Here is a 20,134-nt window from a genome sequence, read left to right on the forward strand (position 1 = left end):
ACATTGGTACTTGTTTTAAATCTACTAATTGAGACTGAGATAAATACTGATTTGACTCAGTTATTGGTAATAGATTATATGGTATACAAACTGCATTAGATAAAATTATTTTTTTAGAGCAGAGATTCTCAACTGGGAGGATGATCTTACTGACTGGGAATCACTGTGTCATAGGGATGTCATGGGGGAGAGAGAAATGTTTTACGTGGGAAAACCATGGTAACAAAAAAAGTCAAGAAACCACAAAACTAAAGGGTTTAGTGAGTAACACTTATGACTATTAGTGAATAGTCCTAGATACTTGATTTTTGAATTTATAAAGTTTCATATCAGAAGGACTTTTAGCGACTCAAAAAATCTACTTACATAATGAGGTAAAAATACCTACTATCAACATATTCTCTAGCCTGTTAACATTCCTTAGTAGAAGGATGGGATGAACCAGGTTGATCAAAACTTCTATCACATGCTCTCTATGCAGCCTGGAGAATTTTCTGTTCCTTTTCACTTAGATAAATTACCTTCATTTACCAAGAGCTTAGGAGTAGGGATGTGATAACAAACATGGTAACATGAAAAGAGAGATGAAACGAAAAATGTCTGTTATTTTTCTCACACGGAGTTAGAAGATCATGGTGAAATAAGTATGCAATGGAACAGGGGGCCTCTGGTCTGGACCCTGATTGCACTGCACCTCCTATCAGCTAAGGGTTGAGGTAGCGTCAAGGGAACATGCAATAAAGACAAGGTCAACCTGCACACTACAGTACTATTTAGCCACCAGAGAGAACCACTGCACATTTTATTTCTGTCTTACTAGTCACCAAATGACCCACACATATAAGTAATATCTCATTGCCTTTCTTATCAGGAGAATGGGAATTAAAAAGTAGAAGACTTTACTTTTAAATTAAGTTTTATGGGGATCCCTGGGTCGCTCAGCAGTTTAGGGCCTGCCTTCGGCCTAAGGTGTGATCCTGGAGTCCTGGGATCGAGTCCCACATCGGGCTCCCTGCAGGGAGCCTGCTTCTCCCTCTGCCTGTGTCTCTGACTCTCTCTCTCTCTGTGTCTCTCATGAATAAATAAATAAAATCTTAAAAAAAAATTAAGTTTTACTTCCTGTGCTCTCTGTGATAGCTGTGAAGGCTGACTAACAGGACAGAATTTATCTACCTTCACAAGGTGTAAAATATAGTGAAAATCACAAAGATCCACCAGTCTGCACAACTGGTAGTGCAAGTTCTACTAGGTCAGGTCAAGAGCCATTGCCCACATCGATCCTTACTCCTTTATAGATTTATATGAGTTTAGAAGACTTTGCTTTAAGTTTTACTGATCCCATCAGCTTCATAAACTCTTAGCAAAGGGATTAGAGGAATAGAAAATGGAAAGAAGGAACATGCTAAGAAGTGAACACTAACCTCCAAATGATACAAATTTATAGTTGTAACAGAAGTAAAAAAATTATACAGAACTGTATAACATGTTAGCAGTAAATATTTAGTATGCCTGGTCCTCAGTGGAAATATATGCTGTACAGTGAAACTGGGCATCGTATATGAAGGAGAGTTAGAAGAAAAAGTCTAATAAATTTAATAAAAGATAATTATCTTTGGAAACATAACTTTACTGAAGTTTCAAGAGGATTTCAGTACTAATAAAATATTTTACTAAATCTGATAACTTTTAAGTAATTTCTGTTACATTGGGAAATTTCCTGTTTGTCCAACTCAAACAGGACTGTTTACTTTCTTTAAAAGTATTCCCACTCATATTGTCATCTTTCTGAAACACTGGTTTTTGTAGAGGGGTTATGAGAAGAGGAGGATATTCCTTTGGAGGGCAAGGGAAAAGAGTAAGAGATATGGAATCATAATGATAAGCTTTTACTTATAGTTTGTTAGGCTTTTGCAAATCCAGAAACTATCCCCAGCAACAGTGATTCCAACTGTGAGGACCCCTGGTATGTACAATTCAGCATCTGTGGGTATTTGTACTCAAACAGGGATTAAGTGAAAACAGACAAACACATGAACATTCACCCTATGTGATTTAGGGATGAGTGGGCCTTGGTGACTTCCAGGCTGTCAGTTCCAACAAGTGTCGTCAAGGCACTCCTCTTCCTCTTCCAGCTGATGATTACAGTTCTAGTGCTTTGAGAATTGCTCTGGACTTTGACTGTGGGGCTTTAGCTAGTTAATCAAATTCTATGAAACCATATATACCAACAGCTCAACCATTTACTTGGTATTTTTAAGATGTTGATGATAAACAAAAGCAAGCATAACTTCCATGTCCACAAATAAAGAGCCTCACGGGCTTTATAGTTTCTGAAATCTACCTGGGATAGAGTAGTTACAATCTATTATTTTGTAGCAATAAATATTAAATGAGCAGCTGTTATACACCTATTACTGTGCTAGACCATCTGAAGAGAACAGAAAACTATAAAAGGTGTGGCCCTTGACCAAAGAATAGTTAAACTTAACTGGGAAGGCTAGAAATACTCTACATAGTAAGATTCAAATTGTGTTAACTTACGCTGTTGGTTAGATATCTACTTACTTCATGCACAGTATGCATTTAATAAAGTAATAAATGTTAGTGACGTTTTCTAGACTTGAACTTTAGTATGCTCACCCCATAGGATGCTGCATTATGAAGAGGAATTAAACCACCTTTGTCCTGGGCATTAACGTCTGCTCCATGTTCTAGAAGATATTCCGCTACTTCCAGGTTATTGTAGCCTGCTATTAGAGCGAAAAAGGCAAACATGTCAGATTAAAAAATATATATCTATATTTATATTTATGTATATAAATGACTAGAAAATGTCACAATTTTAATACTTTTTGCTTTAAAAATATTGCTCTCACATAACTAAGAGCCTTTGCAATAAGAAATTATACAAAATTATGTCAATCTAAAGCATTTTACTATTTCTGCTCAGGATTTCTTTCATCTTCTGGTAAACTGTATTAGGTATCCAGGAAAGAAAAATGAGCCTTGGAAGTGCTGGTGGCACTTACCTGCCAGGTGCAGAGGGGTTGAGTTTCTGCCCTGGGTGTCTCTGCAGTTGATATTCTCTGGGGTACAGAGCTTCTGCACTCTTGCCAGGCAACCTTTCTTGGCAGCATCCAGCAAGGCAGCATCTCCTCTCAGCAAGTCCTGGATATCTGTGTCTCCCTCTTTTACCAGATCTAATGGTGTATTTCCATCTCTGTTCTTTTTGGTTGGATCTGCTCCATGCTAAAACAACAAACAAACAAAACCAAATGGACTTTGTATTTTCTCTAGTATCCTTCTCAAGGTTTTTTTTTTTTTTTTTTTTTTTTTTTCAAGGTTTATTTTTAACTTCATCTTCACTAATCAAGGAAAGATATCGATTCTGTATACATTTTTTTTGGGGGGGGGGGCAATATCCTGCTTTGCTTTGTAAATTCTCTACTTAGCAATACAATGAATCAGCTCTGTAACTTTCCATGTCATATACTTTCTCAGTCACCAAGCTGTCTTTTGAAGCCTCTTCCTTTTAAGAATGGTCTGCAATTTACTTTTTGAAAAGATTTATTTCTGTATGTATGTATCTATGTATGTATGCATTCATTTCATTCATTCCTGGTTTTGCACATGTCATGTAATTTTTTTTTACTAGATTTTAATTACATAAAGATATTCAGTGTATATCATGAGAAGGAAGTAAGAAGAGGAAGACACACCAGCGGGGCAAGTACTTAAATCTATAAATGCTATCAACACAAATGTTGCTAATTTCTTATTATTTTCATTTTAAGTCTTAACACCTACTATGAAATTAGGTATAAATATACTTGCAATTAATTGCATTTTAAAAGTTTAATCATCTGTACCTATGAAATGAAATAAAGGTCAAAGAGTTTTGTTATGGGCCTGACAGACTGCTGTGACCCACTGGAGAAATCTGAAATAAATCAAAGTAGACAGTGAATTCACAGTGACCGGGAAGTTATTTCTTACCTCCCAGTGAAAACAAAAATGAACATCAAATACATTAACATTCTCAAGACTCATAAAGATATATCTGATACCGTAAAGGTGGTTAAGTTAGTTTCATAAAATTACGAGTTTCTACTATTTCATTTATATTCCCCAAATTTATCTGAGTAACTTTGTCTAAAGATTATTTTATATTTAATATCAATCCAATGTTAAAGTTCTTATAAGATACATATGTCCAATGTTTAATAATGAGCAAAGTGTTTGTTAATAATAAAATAGCTACTAAGAAAAAAAATCAAAGTTGATTAAAAATCTTTTTTCCACTCGTACAATGTTTTCTGACATTAATCCCATTAAGTATTGGATAAGCAGTACAAACTAATGCAATTCTTTACAAAACCTACCTTGATGAATTGTAATGAACTGAACTTAATCAAATCAGTTCAGAAAGGCACTTCAGACACTACTCAAAGCTACATAAGTATCATGATATCACACTTAAATATTCCCCTAAAATAGAAAATGGAAGCAGTGTCTATAGCACTTATTGTACTTAACAATTTACTTCAATGTAATTTTTACATGCTAACCAAAAACTAAATTTAATTACTTTATATTTTATAATTTTTAAAATTACATACTTTTAAAAGGAGCTTGCAGATTTCGTATTTTCCTTTAGCTGCTGCTTCATGCAGAGGGGTAAATTTCCATAAGTCCGCCACATTGACAGAAGCCCCATGCCTTACTAAAAGCTCAGCTACCTCATAGTGTCCATATGAACAAGCATTATGTAGGGGCACCAAGCCACTAAAGAAAAGAAAATTATTTTAAAGACATATAACAGACCTTTGTGTTAAAATGATACTTATAATAAAAATAATATAATTCTTCTATGGCAGTGACTATATGAACACTCATTCAAAAGAAAGAATTCAAAAGAAAGAATTCTCCTCTGGTCTTAAAGATACAATCCTTCATTTCCAAATAAGGATTAACAATTTCAAAAACAACCCTTTCAACATAAGGATTTTCCCTAGTTTCTTGGTGATGGATAGAAATTTCACAGCAATCCTATGTTTAAAACACATACAGATATATCCACAGAAAAGTTCCATCACAATATGTTTAAGTCAGGTTTCATCATTATAAAGAGCAACACTACAAACTGATTTCAGGAATAATCTAATCAATAATCTGGTTTTATCAATTTAGATTTTTTTCCATTTGAGTTTTCCTAATGAAAATTGCCTGCTTGCTTATAAAATATACAATGCAATTTAGTTAAATAAACTAATTTATGCAAGTGCTACCTTTTGTCCTTGGTTTTTATTTCTTTATTCCTAATAATTCAGTAGTGGTTTCTATGCCTAGATTTAAATATTTAGGCATCATGCAATGAAAACTCAAAATGCAAATGATACAGAAACTTCAGTATTCAGTAAGGAAAATAGTGACACCAACCATAAACTCCAGTCAGATGAGAAAATTTTAGCTGCCTCAACTTATGAACAAACTATTCTGAGATAACTCTAAGCTCCAGTTGAAAGGCAGATGGCATTCTAAAAGGATAGAAAGGGGTTCCCCCCAAAAAAGGGTGAATCAAAAAGATAAGTCTAAGTTGCATTTAAAACATGATAAAAACAAGGTATCAAATGCCTTTTTATTTAGAGATCAGTTTTTTTTTTCTTTTTTAATGTTTTGAGACCAAAAATACTAAGTGCTAATTAAAATGGGCAATAGAAACAAATGCTGGTTGCTCTCCAGGGCACTATAATACTTGGAAAGAGCTGGTAATATTATTACTGATTATTCAAGTCTGATGTGTCCCTTTTAAAAGATAAATAAATCCGTAATGATTAATTGAAGTCTAAATTGTATGGTTTAAGTTCCACAGTACTCTGGTATGTAATTGCACAGAAAAGTGCTTGCTTATTTCTATTTTGAGATGATATGAAATTAATTTAGAATATAGAAGCTCATTTCAATTAAAACATCCTTGTCTCATTTCTAAATATGCCATGGCTGCTTTAAACTTTGTCTAGATAAATTAAAATAATTTAGTAAACTAATATAAAAACATAGCATATCTGAATTAGTAAAAATAAAATTATATGTCTATTAATACCAGTGACTTTGGGATGGATGGCTTCTTTGAGAAGAGATTATATATTTTTAATAGCAAAAAGAAAAAAGAACAAAGAATAAAGTATAAACTATATAAACACATTCATATAATATAATAAAATACTGTTATAGACATTAAAAAGATGAGATGAACAATTAAGTACTAAAATGGAAAGACATTCAAGATATGCTACTGGGTAAAAAAGCAAATTAAGCTGCACAGAATGGCATCATCATTTATGTTAAAAACAAGCACTGCTAAAAAACAACAACAACAGCAACAACAACAAAAAAACAAGCACTGCTGCCACAACCACATATACACTGATTTATACTTTTTTAAAAATCTGGAGGATTATCACAAAATGTTATTATAATCTCTAGAAGGTGCGGTAATAGGGATTCTCATTTTCTATACTGTACGTTTCTATTTAGATGCTTTAAGTTTTCATTACTTTTTTAATGGTAAAAGAAAATTCCTAAGACTTCGAAAATATTTCCAAAAAATTGTTAAGCCCTCAATAGCTGAATTCTAACACATACCCTTTGTCTTTGGCATGGACATCGGCACCATGGTGTAGAAGGTATTCCACAACAGACACGCGGTTATAGCCTGCTGCAAAGTGTAAGGGTGTAGAATGCCGGCCCTCCAAATCTCTGCAATTCACATTTTGAGGGCTGCAAAGTTGCTTTAATGATACACACACACACACACAAACACAAAAAGAGCATTAATATTTATTCATAGGTTTTGCTCCAAAATACTGCAGGCATCTTGGATAAGCTGTAATTTCCTAATGAATATTTATTTCAAAAGATTAGATAATGCAAGTGATGTTTAAAAATCAGCACGCTGCTTGGCTTCACAGTGTCTACAAATATTCTTAGTGTTTACAGAGCAATTTAATCTTTAAAAAAAAAAAAACAAAAAACATTTCCTGGCCAAAATCCTAATCAAAAAGAAAAACCCAGAATACAGCAAGAATCTTCAAGGCAAATTATGCCTTCATCTTTCATCTTCACAGGGTTTCCTTCCTGAGATTGTTGGCCCTAGCACATCTGCTTGTACCAGCGTGCTGTTAGCCATGCTTTCCTCAAGTAGGACCACCTGGCTGACTGCAGAACTACACAGAGTTCTCATCTCTGCCGACGTGGTCAGCAAAACACCTCCAGAAAAATGACATTAATTTTGCCTGGGCCATCCAGTCTGCCCTCTGACCCGCTATAGCACAGCCATGCGGTCATCAATGCTTCACCTGATCTTTGGGAGAGGACTGTCTAATTCTACACAGCAGACTGGTTCTAGTCATGCTCTAGTGTTCACCTTTCATCTCCTTGGGAATGCCAGCCTTTCCGCATAGGCTCAATTCTTTCTGCTTACAGAGGGGTGGGAAGCAAAGGAAGAACCAGCAGGCTGCACCACTGGCAGTGGCAGATGAATTTTAGTAACAACACATGAATAATAATGCATGACTGATCAAGAATCATATTCTTTCAGTGAGAGAATAATTTCCTATCTCTGAGGTTGATCATTATCTCCATCTTCCAGATAAGGAAACCAAAGCTTGGGGAGGGCTAAGCAACTTGTCCTTTCTCATAGAGTTGGTAAGGTACATGGTACAATAAAGGCTCAAACCTGATTTTCCTGATTTATAATCTCTCAATCTTTCTGCTACATCCTTGTTTACTCTCCTAATTACCCTCGTTCGGGGAAATGATGCAGAGAAAGGGAATGGAAAGAAGAACAGTCAAAAAGCCAAGAAAACAGGGACATCTTCTAGTCCACAAGGTATGACAGCAGAGCTTTCCAGGCATTTGACAATTTTGTTGCTGCTCCTGCCACTGTAATGAGCTATTATTATATAAAACCTAAGAGCCTGGAAGGCATGTGTTTCTACTGACTTACTGGGTAGGACCCTCACACTGGTAGGGTACAAACAAGACTTTTCAGGTGGTACAAGGATTACACGATGGAAGAAAATCTGGGCCATAAGGGAGAGCTTCAGCTCATCAGCTCTATATGGAGAAGCCCCAGACTCTCTAATCTCAAGAGCCACTGTCATCTGGCTGGGTCAAATATCTTACCCTTTCATGACAAATCAGACTGTGGCTGCCTTAATACATAAATTATAGAATCAAAAAACAAAATGAGACAGAAGTGAGTAAATTAATACATAAAACTAAAGAGCACAAAAATTGGTAGCGAACACCTTCTATTGGTGTCTTACATGATTGAAGCTGCTTTATGCGGCTGCCAGGTTTTCTTCAGGCTTATATTCTAAATTAACTTTTTTTGGGGGGGGCAGAGAATATCAGCAAAACAGGGACGCAGTACGGAATGAAACACAGCTCATTTTGCCAGGTCACAAAAATAAAAGCCATTTTGCTTATTAAATATTTGCTTTCTAATATTTGGAAGTTCCTTATTCTCCATTCCATTTCACCTTCCTTTTGAATGCCAAAGCACTTTTACATTCTTCCTACCTGATTTTCATAATTTCAAATCCTTTACTCGGCACACAGCTTTTTCTTCTAATTTCTAACATTTTAATACTTTCTGAAGCCTCTAGGGAAAGAAATTTACCACGCTTAATTCTCACTTAATTTGTGCTTTGCTTTTTCTTCTGCCACTTCCATTCCACATAAAAATAGGTTGGTTTTTATTGTGAATGGATTGTTTAGGAAACCTGAAAGCTGTATTAGATTTGCCTACCAGCACATACAAAACATATGGAATTAAAAATTACATTATTAAGAAAATACTAAACTACTCATTTAATGATAATAGGCACATGTAGCAAGTCCTGAGATTATCATGCTGTGATGCAGAAAAGGAGTCCTGGTCACTTTTATATTGAAAGATTTTCTTTTATTGGGATACATTTCAAATGATGAAAAGTATGTAATTTCAATAAGAAAAAAAGTACATAGCCTTAGATCTAAGAGAACTTTAAAATTTCTCCTCAGTTTACACAACTGAAATTTACTATTTTTCTTTAAATAACTTTAGATGTTCTTGCATGATGGAAGAGATGTTAGAAGTGGTCACATACTGAAACAAAAAAGAATTTCTAGGCAACAGAGCTTGAAAGTGTTTACTGTCATTTTCAACCAGTATACATCAGCAAGAATGTTACATCAGTTTGCTAGTTTGCTTAATAAGAATAAAATTTAGCTTGTTAAAAATAACCTAGTATGATTGTCAGTACCAATTTGACAATTAGCCTTCCTCAAAAAAAGAGAAAGAAAGAAAGAAAGAAAGAAAGAAAGAAAGAAAGAAAGAAAGAAAGAAAGAAAAGAAGAAAGAAAGAAAGAAAGAAAGAAAGAAAGAAAGAAAGAAAGAAAGAAAGAAAGAAGAAAGAAACTATAAGACAAATCCCCAAATCAGAATAAAACCTCTATCTCTATCTTCACCTCTACATGGGTGATTACAGATAGGAAGTATGTGTTTTAAAAAAGCATATTCAATATCAGAATATCATTTTATATTTGAAAAAAATTAAATCTATAATTTAATGTTAATGTTTATAATTGCATGTTTCTATATCACAAATAAAGGCTGTTATAAGAATGCTTTTCTAGAGCAATTATGAGAGAATCTAATAGAAAACTTGAAGAAACATTGTTACAAACTTTATTGTACTATTACCTGGGCTTGAATTAGCTTAGAAATTTACAAATGTGGCTAAAAATAACACTTTCATTAATATAAGTGGATATAAAAGAGTCATATAACCGGAAGGAAAGTGACTAAAGTGGTTTAATGGATATAAAGCACATACTAGAAAATCTTTTCTGGTTAAAGAGCTCTCCTGTTTATGGATCTACTTTGTTCATCCCTTTTATTGTTCGGATTTGAATAGTTTCACTTAGAAGCTTAAAATGTACTGGTTAGCAAAGTTTCAATAGTGCTACCGAGACGTTAAAAGCAGCGATTTACCTTCACAGTTTCCAAGTCTCCAGCTTTAGATGCCTCTAAGAGTCGATAGTCAACATCAGAAGTGCGTATAGGTGTACTTTCTGAATAAAAGAGAGGAAAAACTACTGTTGGTTTTTAAGAAATCAGAGTTAAGATGGGAAAATTATTTGGTGAATGGAAAGAGAGACTAAGAGGTCAGAAATTCCTGAGGTCTAATCTATGGATTTTTCTCAATAGTTTTCAGATAAGAAAAAAGTGGCTTCTTGTTTCAATTCACATCCATCTTGTCCTAAAGCTACATTTAAATAAATTCAAAGACACACAAATCCTTCTCCAACTGTACTATTCTAGTCTTTAAACTTTTTGGCCAACACTTGGCAAAAGGGAATAAATGATATAAATGATATTAAAAACATCTCCATGATACTTTGGCTTTACAAAGTATGGTAGCAAAGCTTTGCCATAGATTTTGTTGTGTAAACCGAGGGAAGGCACTCAACTTCTAGTGCTTAATGTCTAGCTTTTTTCTTTTTTGGCCTTGACTTCCTCAATATGAAATATAAGGACTACTTCTAAAATCAGTAATCTCAGAAAATATAATCAGTGTACAAAAAAGGCCTACTAAACACAGAAATTTGTTTAATTCATGTTCATTGAATGGCTTCAGGGAAATGCAATTAAAAATGTCTGTACAATTGGGAGGTGTGACACAAATGCTAAATAGAATATAATTAGATTAGGCTGTTAGGTCTAGAAGTATGTGGCTAACAAACAAAAGTGTTTTGATTATTACAATATAAACAAACCAAAAATTCATTACACATTGGCTCACATAATTTTTTTAAAGATAACACCATAGATTACTCAAAATACGTTTGTGGACATTACATGTGGCCTTTATAATGAGCAGGTATATACAAACTCATGTAACACAAAAGGAATAAAGTCACTTGGATTTTGACTAGTAATGGTGATGATCAGCAGATCACTTAACATCTTGGTTTTTGCACCTAAAAAGTCAGTGTTGGTTTCTCTTAAATCCGAAAGAGGATTATCCTATGATCAAAGATGCCTTTCTTGAGTCCACTGTCTATGTAGGAAGATCAAGTGATGTTATGAAAAGGTTTTAGATTTCAGAAGAAATACTTGAGCTCTTTCTAGTCTAAAGTGCTTCATTCAGGAGACTATTGTTTTACAGAATAGGCTATGAGAACTCTTCCATGTGTTTAGTCATGATAATACTTAGGTAAAATGATAAGATTAAAGCGAGGAAAGAAGAGAGTATTTCATATGATGAGGTACATTTCTGAAATATCAATAAATATGTTTCTTTAGAAGAGGGTTTATTATTTGTTAGTTTGTAGAATTGTGGAGGAAAGAAATCAGGTCTTGATCATCTTCATGTTCCTTTTCACAAAGAACATTCAAAAAGCATTTGCTGAACTGACTTCCATGCTATTTTATATGGGGGGTCAGTGAGTTTGGCCTATCATGGCTTTCTCTGGCTGCCTTTTATCCTGTTCCTTCTTGTCTTACTTGCTTCCATCCTCACTGTGCATGCCATGGCTGCATTTATGGGTGAGAAAGTCTGTGTATATATAACTTCTCTGTGACAGTGATTCTGGCAGCTGGTAAAACTCACTGAAACATCCTTCAGATATCTGTAGGTATTCCTTTAGATTTATCATTTCAACAAAATAAAATGACACTTGTTTATATATATGGAGTTAGACCTTTGGATATTTTCAGACTCTAGCACTTGAGGGATACAATTAATGTGGCTAAATGTTTTAATTCTAAGAACAATTTGAAATTGGCACACTGGTCTTGATGCAGATTACTTGCAAAAGGGTATATTTTACAATCAAGCAAAAATTTTTATGCAAATATTAAGAATGCTTCTGAGAACTATGGAGAAATCCTTACTCCTAAAGAGCAGAAAGTAGTTATTTAAAGATATTGATTCATTACTGTACAAATTATAGGGTTTTGCATCCATTATAAATCCTGAATAGGCTTAGAACAGATTCATTTTTAGAAACAATGTGACAAAGTATTAGCTGAAAGGATATATAGATACACACACACACACACAAACACACATCAGGAACTTTGTACAAAGAGATGCAGAATTAAAAGGAGGATATAAAACTTAAGTTAAAAGCCAACATACATAAAAGAAGAGTGGCTGATATGCTAAGTACTATATTAGTAAATTCTCCTATAAGCACACTGGCTTTTGCAGAGTATGAAATTAAAGATTTCACCTAGAGTCAAAAACTAAAGATGACTTGCTTTTAATTTTTTCTCCAATTCTATTCTGGCTCACCAGGATAAAAGAAAAAAGAAAAGAAAAGAAAAGAAAAGAAAAGAAAAGAAAAGAAAAGAAAAGAAAGAAAGAAAAGAAAAGAAAAGAAAAGAGAAGAGAAGAGAAGAGAAGAGAAGAGAAGAGAAGAGGAAAGGAAAGGAAAGGAAAGGAAAGGAAAGGAAAGGAAAGGAAAGGAAAGGAAAGGAAAGGAAAGGAAAGGAAAGGAAAGGAAAGGAAAGGAAAGGAAAGGAAGGAAAGGAAAGGAAAGAAAAGAAAGAAAGAAAAGAAAAGAAAAGAAAAGAAAAGAAAAGAAAAGAAAAAGAAAAGAAAAAGAAAAGAAAAAGAAAAGGAAAAGGAAAAGGAAAAGGAAAAGGAAAAGGAAAGGAAAGAATAACAACATCCCAAACCTAAAGTTTCAAATCTAGAAGGCAGTTTGTTACTATTATTATTATTATTATTATTATTATTTTTTTTTTTTTTTTAAATCTCTTGTAGACTGGGTGTTTACTGGACTGGTAATCGGTCTTCGTGGCTTATTTCAATGTGCAAATGCAAATGGGGATTTCAGTGTTTAGTTTAGCTATTATAAATCCCCAAATCCTTACCTCTATAAATGATTAGGTAAAAGTAATGAGATAACCATACTGGAATAAAGAGAATAACTTATGTCAAGTCTAGCCTCAAACTTCTGTTTAAAGGAACTGTCTGTGACACTAGAAATACTCTTTATCTGTGCTAATATAGTAGCCCCTGGTCACATGTGGCTACTGAGTACCTAAAATATGGCTAGGACAACTGCTGAGCAGATCCTAAACTTTTATTTAATTTTAACTAATTTAAATTTAGCCACATGTAGCTAGTAGCTACCATACCAGATAGAGCAGGTACAGAGAAAGCAGGCCTAGAGAAAAAAGTCAGATCTTCTGAAAGGATGTTTTAAAATAATGGTTTAGAAACACTACTATCTGACATTAACTTTGACATAAATACTGCCAATAGTTTACAATTCAAACTTTATTAATGTAAACTATTGGCAATTACTGACTTGGGAGCTGGAAGTACAGGTTTCTAAAAGTTGATATCAAACCTGGTAACAGGTGTATTTAAATGCATCGTTAAAAGGTTACCCAGATCAGAACTCCAATAACTTAGTATATACCCTATGTGATTGATGCATTCATTTAGGAGTCACTATACATATAACCTAGAATTTGATTTGTAAATGTAGGTATAATCAAAAAGTTCAGCTAGCACATGGTCCACAGACTACACAAATTTCTCACAGAAATCTTTGTTTAAAAAATTATATCCTTTTTCTTTTTATTTTTTTTTTAAGATTTTATTTATTTATTCATGAAAGACAGAGAGAGAGAGAGAGAGAGAGAGATAGGCACAGATACAGGCAGAGGGAGAAGCAGGCTCCATACAGGGAGCCTGACGTGGGACTGATCCCGGGTCTCCAGGATCACGCCCTGGGCTGAAGGTGGCGCTAAACCGCTGAGCCACCCGGGCTGCCCTAAATCCTTTTTCAAACAAAAAACAGTTCCTATTTCCAAAACCTTTCTAAGGGCAAGATTTTACTATATAATTCTACTATCTGTATTATTTTTCCAGATCAATAAAGAATATTAAGAATTAAACCAAAAAGTTCTGGCATGTCCAATGTTACACATTCATTTATTTATTTTTAAGATTTTATTTATATATTAATGAGAGACACAGAGAAAGGCAGAGACACAGGCAGAGAGAGAAGCAGGCTCCTTGTAGGAGCCCGATGCAGGACTCGATCCCCGGACCCGGAATCATGACCTGAGCCGAAGGCAGACGCTCAACCGCTGAGCCACCCAGGAGTCCTGTATGTTACGCATTTAATTACCTATATATGTTTTATCTTCCAAACAAACTTTTATGAAGAATTATCAAAATAATTGAATAAAATATTTCATTTGTGATTCAGTATTTATCTTTTATCAGAAGTCATATAGTCTAATTGCATTGCATTAGAAGACATTTAAATAGCATTAATGGATCTAATCTGCTTAATTTATTCCATCTTTTCCATTTTGTCAATTATCTCTAAAATTCTGCATAATTTTATTAGAAATTTTAATGTGATAGCTGTCTGTTTGCCTGATCTATGGTTATAACTTATAAAATCTAACTTAAAATTCAGTACTAAATGGTTCTTGGCAAAAAGTGGAAGAAAAAAATTTAGAATGCTTTAACAAAAGTCACAACTTTTAGAAATTATATTAGAATTTACTGAGAAGGCAGAAAGAATTCCTAGTCAAAGCATGATAATCTTCTTTAAGTAAATGTCCTATTGCTCTGTAGAAACAGAAGTTAAATGAAGTCATGTTTTTCATAGTTCAAGCTTGCAATCCTATAATAGGAAATTTCATTCCTTTAGATCTTTTTAGTTTTGATAGTAAAGGTGTCCTACACAGGGCTTACTTCAATCGTCTCAAGATCACCATCTAAGAGTGAAGTAGAATGATACTATCTATGAATGAACTAGCATGAGGAAAGTAAATCATAAGTAATAGCTTTTAAAATATGGTACAGATACACTTTTGAGGCTGGTTATCTCTGATTCAGACCTAACAACATATGTGAGCTCACAAGCCTGGAAAGCTCCCTATTTCAGAATAGAGGTGTAATCCTCAACTGTGCTATATTTTGGGGAACCCTTCAAAATTTGTGGGGTATACTTTTGTCTTCTAGAGTAGTTTTGTCCAAGCTATTACTGTTACAATAATTATAAATTATTTTACTGCAACTTACTCTCACTTTCCCTCTATATTTTAGTTAAGGAATTTAATATAGAGTTTTTAGAAGGTAAATATACAGTTAGGCCACAGTATCTGTAAATTTCATTTCTGGATAAGGAAAGGGGATGTTATAAAATATTCATTATGACAAGTGGGGGGAGGGCACTGTATCTGATGGAGTAAAGAAATCCGGGTTATAGGCAGAAGAAAGTAACTAGGACTTCAGATTCCTAGTCTCTAAGGCTTCCTTCTCCATTTTACTCTTCTAGTTTGTTATGTCCTAGAGCAGATATAACCCACAGACAGAATGAAAGGGATGGGAAACAAGAGTCAATTATACCAATAATTTTGTATCTAGCTCACAATTTTTTAATAGCAAGACTGTGTTATTTCCTCTAATTTGGGGGCTTGGGAAACTAATATACTTTCATGTCAGTTCTGTGTTTGACCTCCCTCAATCAATTAAATAGTTAAAATATCTAATACTGTATTAGGTAGGCACTGATATTCAGCAAGATTTTATAATTATATTTAAGCTAGAAAAAAACCAGATAATCTCATAATGGTGTAATGAAGTTAGGAATTATAAAAAAAGCAGGTCAGATTATCACATACGTAAGAACAATTAATTGAAGACCATTACCAGATGAATGATTTCTAGTTTTCTCTATTTGATAGGTTTTAGAGCTGCCATAATTCCACAGTTTATATGAGCTTTAAGTCTCCTTTGATCATAACACTCATGAGTCTGGTTTTCAATTTAAAACTAAAAAAAAAAAAGAGTATGCTTCCTTCTCATGACACCTACCTCACACTCCACCAAAAAGGTTGATGGCGGGAGGGGGGGGGGGGGGGAGGGGGCGCCTTGGGCTAAACTGCAAACAAGGAAAGTTATGAAAAATATTCAGGCAAAGAAAGCGTTCCAAAGAGCTCCTTAAAATGAGTAGTGCAAAATTTGTCTGTTTCTATCAGTGGACATGAAACAGGAAGCACAGAATGTACTGTTTATTTATTTTAACTCACCACTTAGAATCTGCTGCACGGCCTCGTTTCCCATCTGTGCTGCTGTAAAGCCTTGTAAGGAGATGATAGAAGGATCAGAGCCGTAACTCAGCAGGAGGCGGCAGGTCTGCAGGTGACCTGCTAGCGCGGCTCTATGCAAAGCAGTCTGACCAAGGGTGTCCAGTGCATTCATCTGAAAAATCGTTGGGTGGGCACACAATTGAGTATCTACTCATTCCATTTTACACCCTAGCAAATACATTCTTATGAGAAAAATAAATTGTCAAGGTGTTTTGAAAAATGCCACAGACTATTTACTATTAACTTTTGTTTACTGCTTCTGAAAAAATATCAGTTTCTTACTTATCCTTTTCTGACCCCTTTACTGAAAATTACAATATATTCATCCCCTCTCGGAATGACTGTCTTCCTGTCTGTCTTCCACTTCCTGCCACTACACTCAACAACTAGAATGTAAGGTCTCTAGGGCTGGGACTCTGACATTCACTGCCTGCCACATCTAAGATACACATGAAATTCTTTTGGATGAATGGGTTTTACCAAACTTGCTCCCATAAAATAAAGACAACAGAATATGTAAGCAAAGACAATCAAAATAGCTAATTACATTTTAAAAAAGATTTTTATTTATCTATTTGACAGAGATAGAGAGAGAGGGGGAGAGAGAGAGAGAGAGAGAGAGAGAGAAAACAAGCAGAGGAGCAGCAGGCAGAGAGAGAAGCAGGCAGAGAAAGAGGGAGAAGCAGGATTCCCACTGAGCAGGCAGTCTGATGTGGGGCTCGATCCCCGAACCCTGGGATCATGACCTGAGCCTTAACCCACTGAGCCATCCAGGTGCCCCACATTTCTTTTCTAATTTTAGTAAATAATTTTAATAGAATGCCCTCACTGAATTACAAATACATTTAATCACCCAAAAATAAAGATTCAAATGTTCCATTTTAAAACTTTGAACACTTATCAAGGAAGAATAATTTAGCTGGTTTGAAGACTGTTTAAGATAACATTCAACTTTGGGATCAGCTTCATAATTTAATCAAACCTGTTTTCCAGGATGTCCCAGTAAATACCTTTTATTCCAAACAGACCAAAGCCCATGTTCATTGTACATACTGCTTCTTTCAAAGAAACCCTTCATCTTTCTGGATTATGTAATTCAGTGCAACTTTCATCTTTCTTAAGAAGTCTTGATTACCTGAAGGCTTGATGATTACTGCCTTTCTGAATACCCATGTAAAGTTAATACTATTAACACTAGGCTAGGTTTTGTTATGGCTATTGAGAGTATGGATTGCATTATATAGATCTTCTGGGTCTTCTAGAAAGCTCCTCTTAAGGGAGTAAATTCTCAAATATATGCTAGCAGATTATTCTAAGCATTTGCATATACCCACCAAATACAAAATTAAGGACAGAAAAGATTTAAGATGACTGATCTCCATGTCTTCAGTCTTTCATCATTTTAAGTAAGGCTGTCACACTTGTTCAGGCAAGAGTTTATCTAAATTCTTAATGGTGTTTAACAAAATTTGCCATGAAATACTGACATATTTAATTAGATCTCATTTGCCACCAGAAAAGTGACTGTTTATACACAGGCAACATAAAAGCACAGCCATTATTAGCATGTATTGATGGAAAACATAAGCTACCAAACTAAACTTCTTTACTTTTTCTATGAACATTCCTTTGTTACCTCACTGTAAGAGAAAAACTTAAAATTGGGAAATTCTGATCATTAACAGTTCTCTGTAAATCTGATAAGGAACTTACTAAATTATTTAATTGTAGTGACAGAAATCCTCAGTACAGCTTCTTAAATCATGGGAACATGGTTTGAGAATTACTACTTCAAAATACAGATATTACCAAGTTCTTTTTCAGCTCAAACTAGTGACCCCTCAATGCTGTCAATTAAGACCATCTGTAATTTACTTTTATACTTCCTACTATATATTTTTTAAAAAGATTTTATTTATTTATTTGAGAGAGAGAGAGAGAGCATAAGCAAGGAAGGGCAGAAAGAAAGAGAGAAGCAGGCTCCCCAATGAGCAGGGAGCCTGACATGTGGCTCCATCCCAGGACCCTGGGATCATGGCCTAAGTCAAAGGCAGACGCTCAACCATCTGAGCCACCCAGGTGCCCCATTTCTACTATATTTTAAAATCATAATTCGAAAAAAAAAATCACAATTCGATAGGCTTACTATGCTCCAGCTTTATTAGATTACACTGGAACCCCATTTTATGAAGGTGTTAGTTTCTAAAGTCATTGCAAAAGGTAAAGTTTGCCTTTGGTCAACATTATTCTAGCAATGTAATGGTACAGAGACCTAAGGTTTCTTAGTAAATTCAACACTCACCAGTTTTACCTTCAATGTGTGAGCAGATCAACTGAATACCAAAGTCATACAATATCTTTAAACACTTAAAAACACACTGTGTAAGGAGAGACTGCCTTATACATATGCATAGTGATACAGAGCAATACAGAAAACAGCAGCTTCCCTTCTGTCTCTAACTCACTCTGGGGCATACATTCTTGGAGCAAATCTGGGCAAAAATCACCACTCACTATTATTTATATTCACTTTTCTTGTTCCTCTCCCCTTCTCAGTTTTGGAGGGATGGTCCTGAACGCAGCTCCACTGACACATTCTCATTTCTCTACTGAGCTATTATTCTCTGTTTCACACTCCCTACACCCTTGTTGAAATTAGAACTAAGTTGTTTATCTCCTAAAAAGTCTCATAAGGAAGGGATGCAGCTAACATTTATTAAGCCCTTACTAATGTTAGGCTCTGTGCTAGATGTTATATGCAAATTGCAATCTATTTAAATACAAAATTATGACTTAATCTTAAATATAACTCTTCCCCTCTGTCGTCCTCACCCCCAGAAATACAAAGTTTAAGGACACAGCTTGGAGCTATGTGAATAGCTTATGTGAATAAGTGAAAAAAAATAGAATAATGTATAAATCACAGTTATTGTTAATTTATAAATTTTTTATGTTTAGCTGAAAAAAAAAATCCAACCAGTTGATGAGGACCAATTGATAATGCTAGAAAGTTAAAACCTTGATCATATACTGAAACTTTATGTCCTCATCCCTGTTTATGTATATAAGGCATTTACTCATTCCCATAGGTGGTACTGTATTCTAGTATTTCAGAAAACCAAACTTTCTTAAAGTACAACACAGACTGGCGTTAATTTAAAATTCTTTGCTTTAGAAAAATGCATATATTTTTTATTAGGAATTTTCCACTCAAACTCTAAAGAGTTATCATAGCAACAAAAGAATATCTATGGAGTTCTTTATCAGACAACAAAGCTGAAGCGCTGTGATTAGTTGTAGAGAATTATCAACATATCATCAGAAGGACTCATTCCATGGAAACAAAGAGAACAACAAAACTAGAACAATTTGGTGATACTTTGTATAACTCAGAGAATGAACAACAATGGATGCCAGGGAAAATATTAAACAGACATTAGACAAGGGTTTTTGTGAGGAAGGATTATTCCTCACTAGACCCAAATGTCAAATTTCTCAGATTCCCTAATCTCAGGACTCCAGGCTTGTCTTTCTATGTGGCAGCTCTATGCTATCAGCTCCGTATAATCTCAGCCAAAGCCAAAAAGGATGTTTTATACATCTATTGGAAAAGAGAAGAAACCTTTCCCAGCAGATTAATATGGCTAGGGCCAGAAATGCCTCCCAAGCCCACGCCTGTACCAGTCACTAGCAAGGAGAATAAGATTACCACAACTGTTTGAGATCAGCCTTCTGTGAAGCTCCCAAATCTGAACAAAATAGAGTTCTGTAGAGGATGTTGGCAAGCTGTGATCCATGGGTCAATTCCAATCAGCTGACTATTTTGTACTGCTTGCAAGCGAAGAATGATTTTTATATTTTTAAATGATTGCATTTAAAATGGTTATAGAAGTACCTACAACACCAAAAATATTTACTATCTAGAATTTTAAGAACATGTTTGCTGATCCC

General features: G+C 34.6%; 1 protein-coding gene across 1 annotated transcript in view; it reads right to left on the bottom strand.

The window, feature by feature from the left end:
- TNKS (tankyrase) overlaps nt 1–20,134 on the bottom strand; it is a 212,255-nt gene that overhangs the window by 40,034 nt on the left and 152,087 nt on the right. The window contains exons 12-17 of the mRNA XM_035699778.2: nt 16,124–16,295; nt 10,043–10,122; nt 6,646–6,791; nt 4,620–4,785; nt 3,030–3,249; nt 2,641–2,750 (exon numbers count right to left, since the gene is read on the bottom strand). Of these exons, the coding sequence (XP_035555671.1) occupies nt 2,641–2,750; nt 3,030–3,249; nt 4,620–4,785; nt 6,646–6,791; nt 10,043–10,122; nt 16,124–16,295 (894 nt within the window). The remainder of the gene's footprint in view (nt 1–2,640; nt 2,751–3,029; nt 3,250–4,619; nt 4,786–6,645; nt 6,792–10,042; nt 10,123–16,123; nt 16,296–20,134) is intronic.

The sequence above is a fragment of the Canis lupus genome, chromosome 16, assembly GCF_003254725.2.
Source record: "Canis lupus dingo isolate Sandy chromosome 16, ASM325472v2, whole genome shotgun sequence".
NCBI lineage: Eukaryota > Metazoa > Chordata > Mammalia > Carnivora > Canidae > Canis > Canis lupus.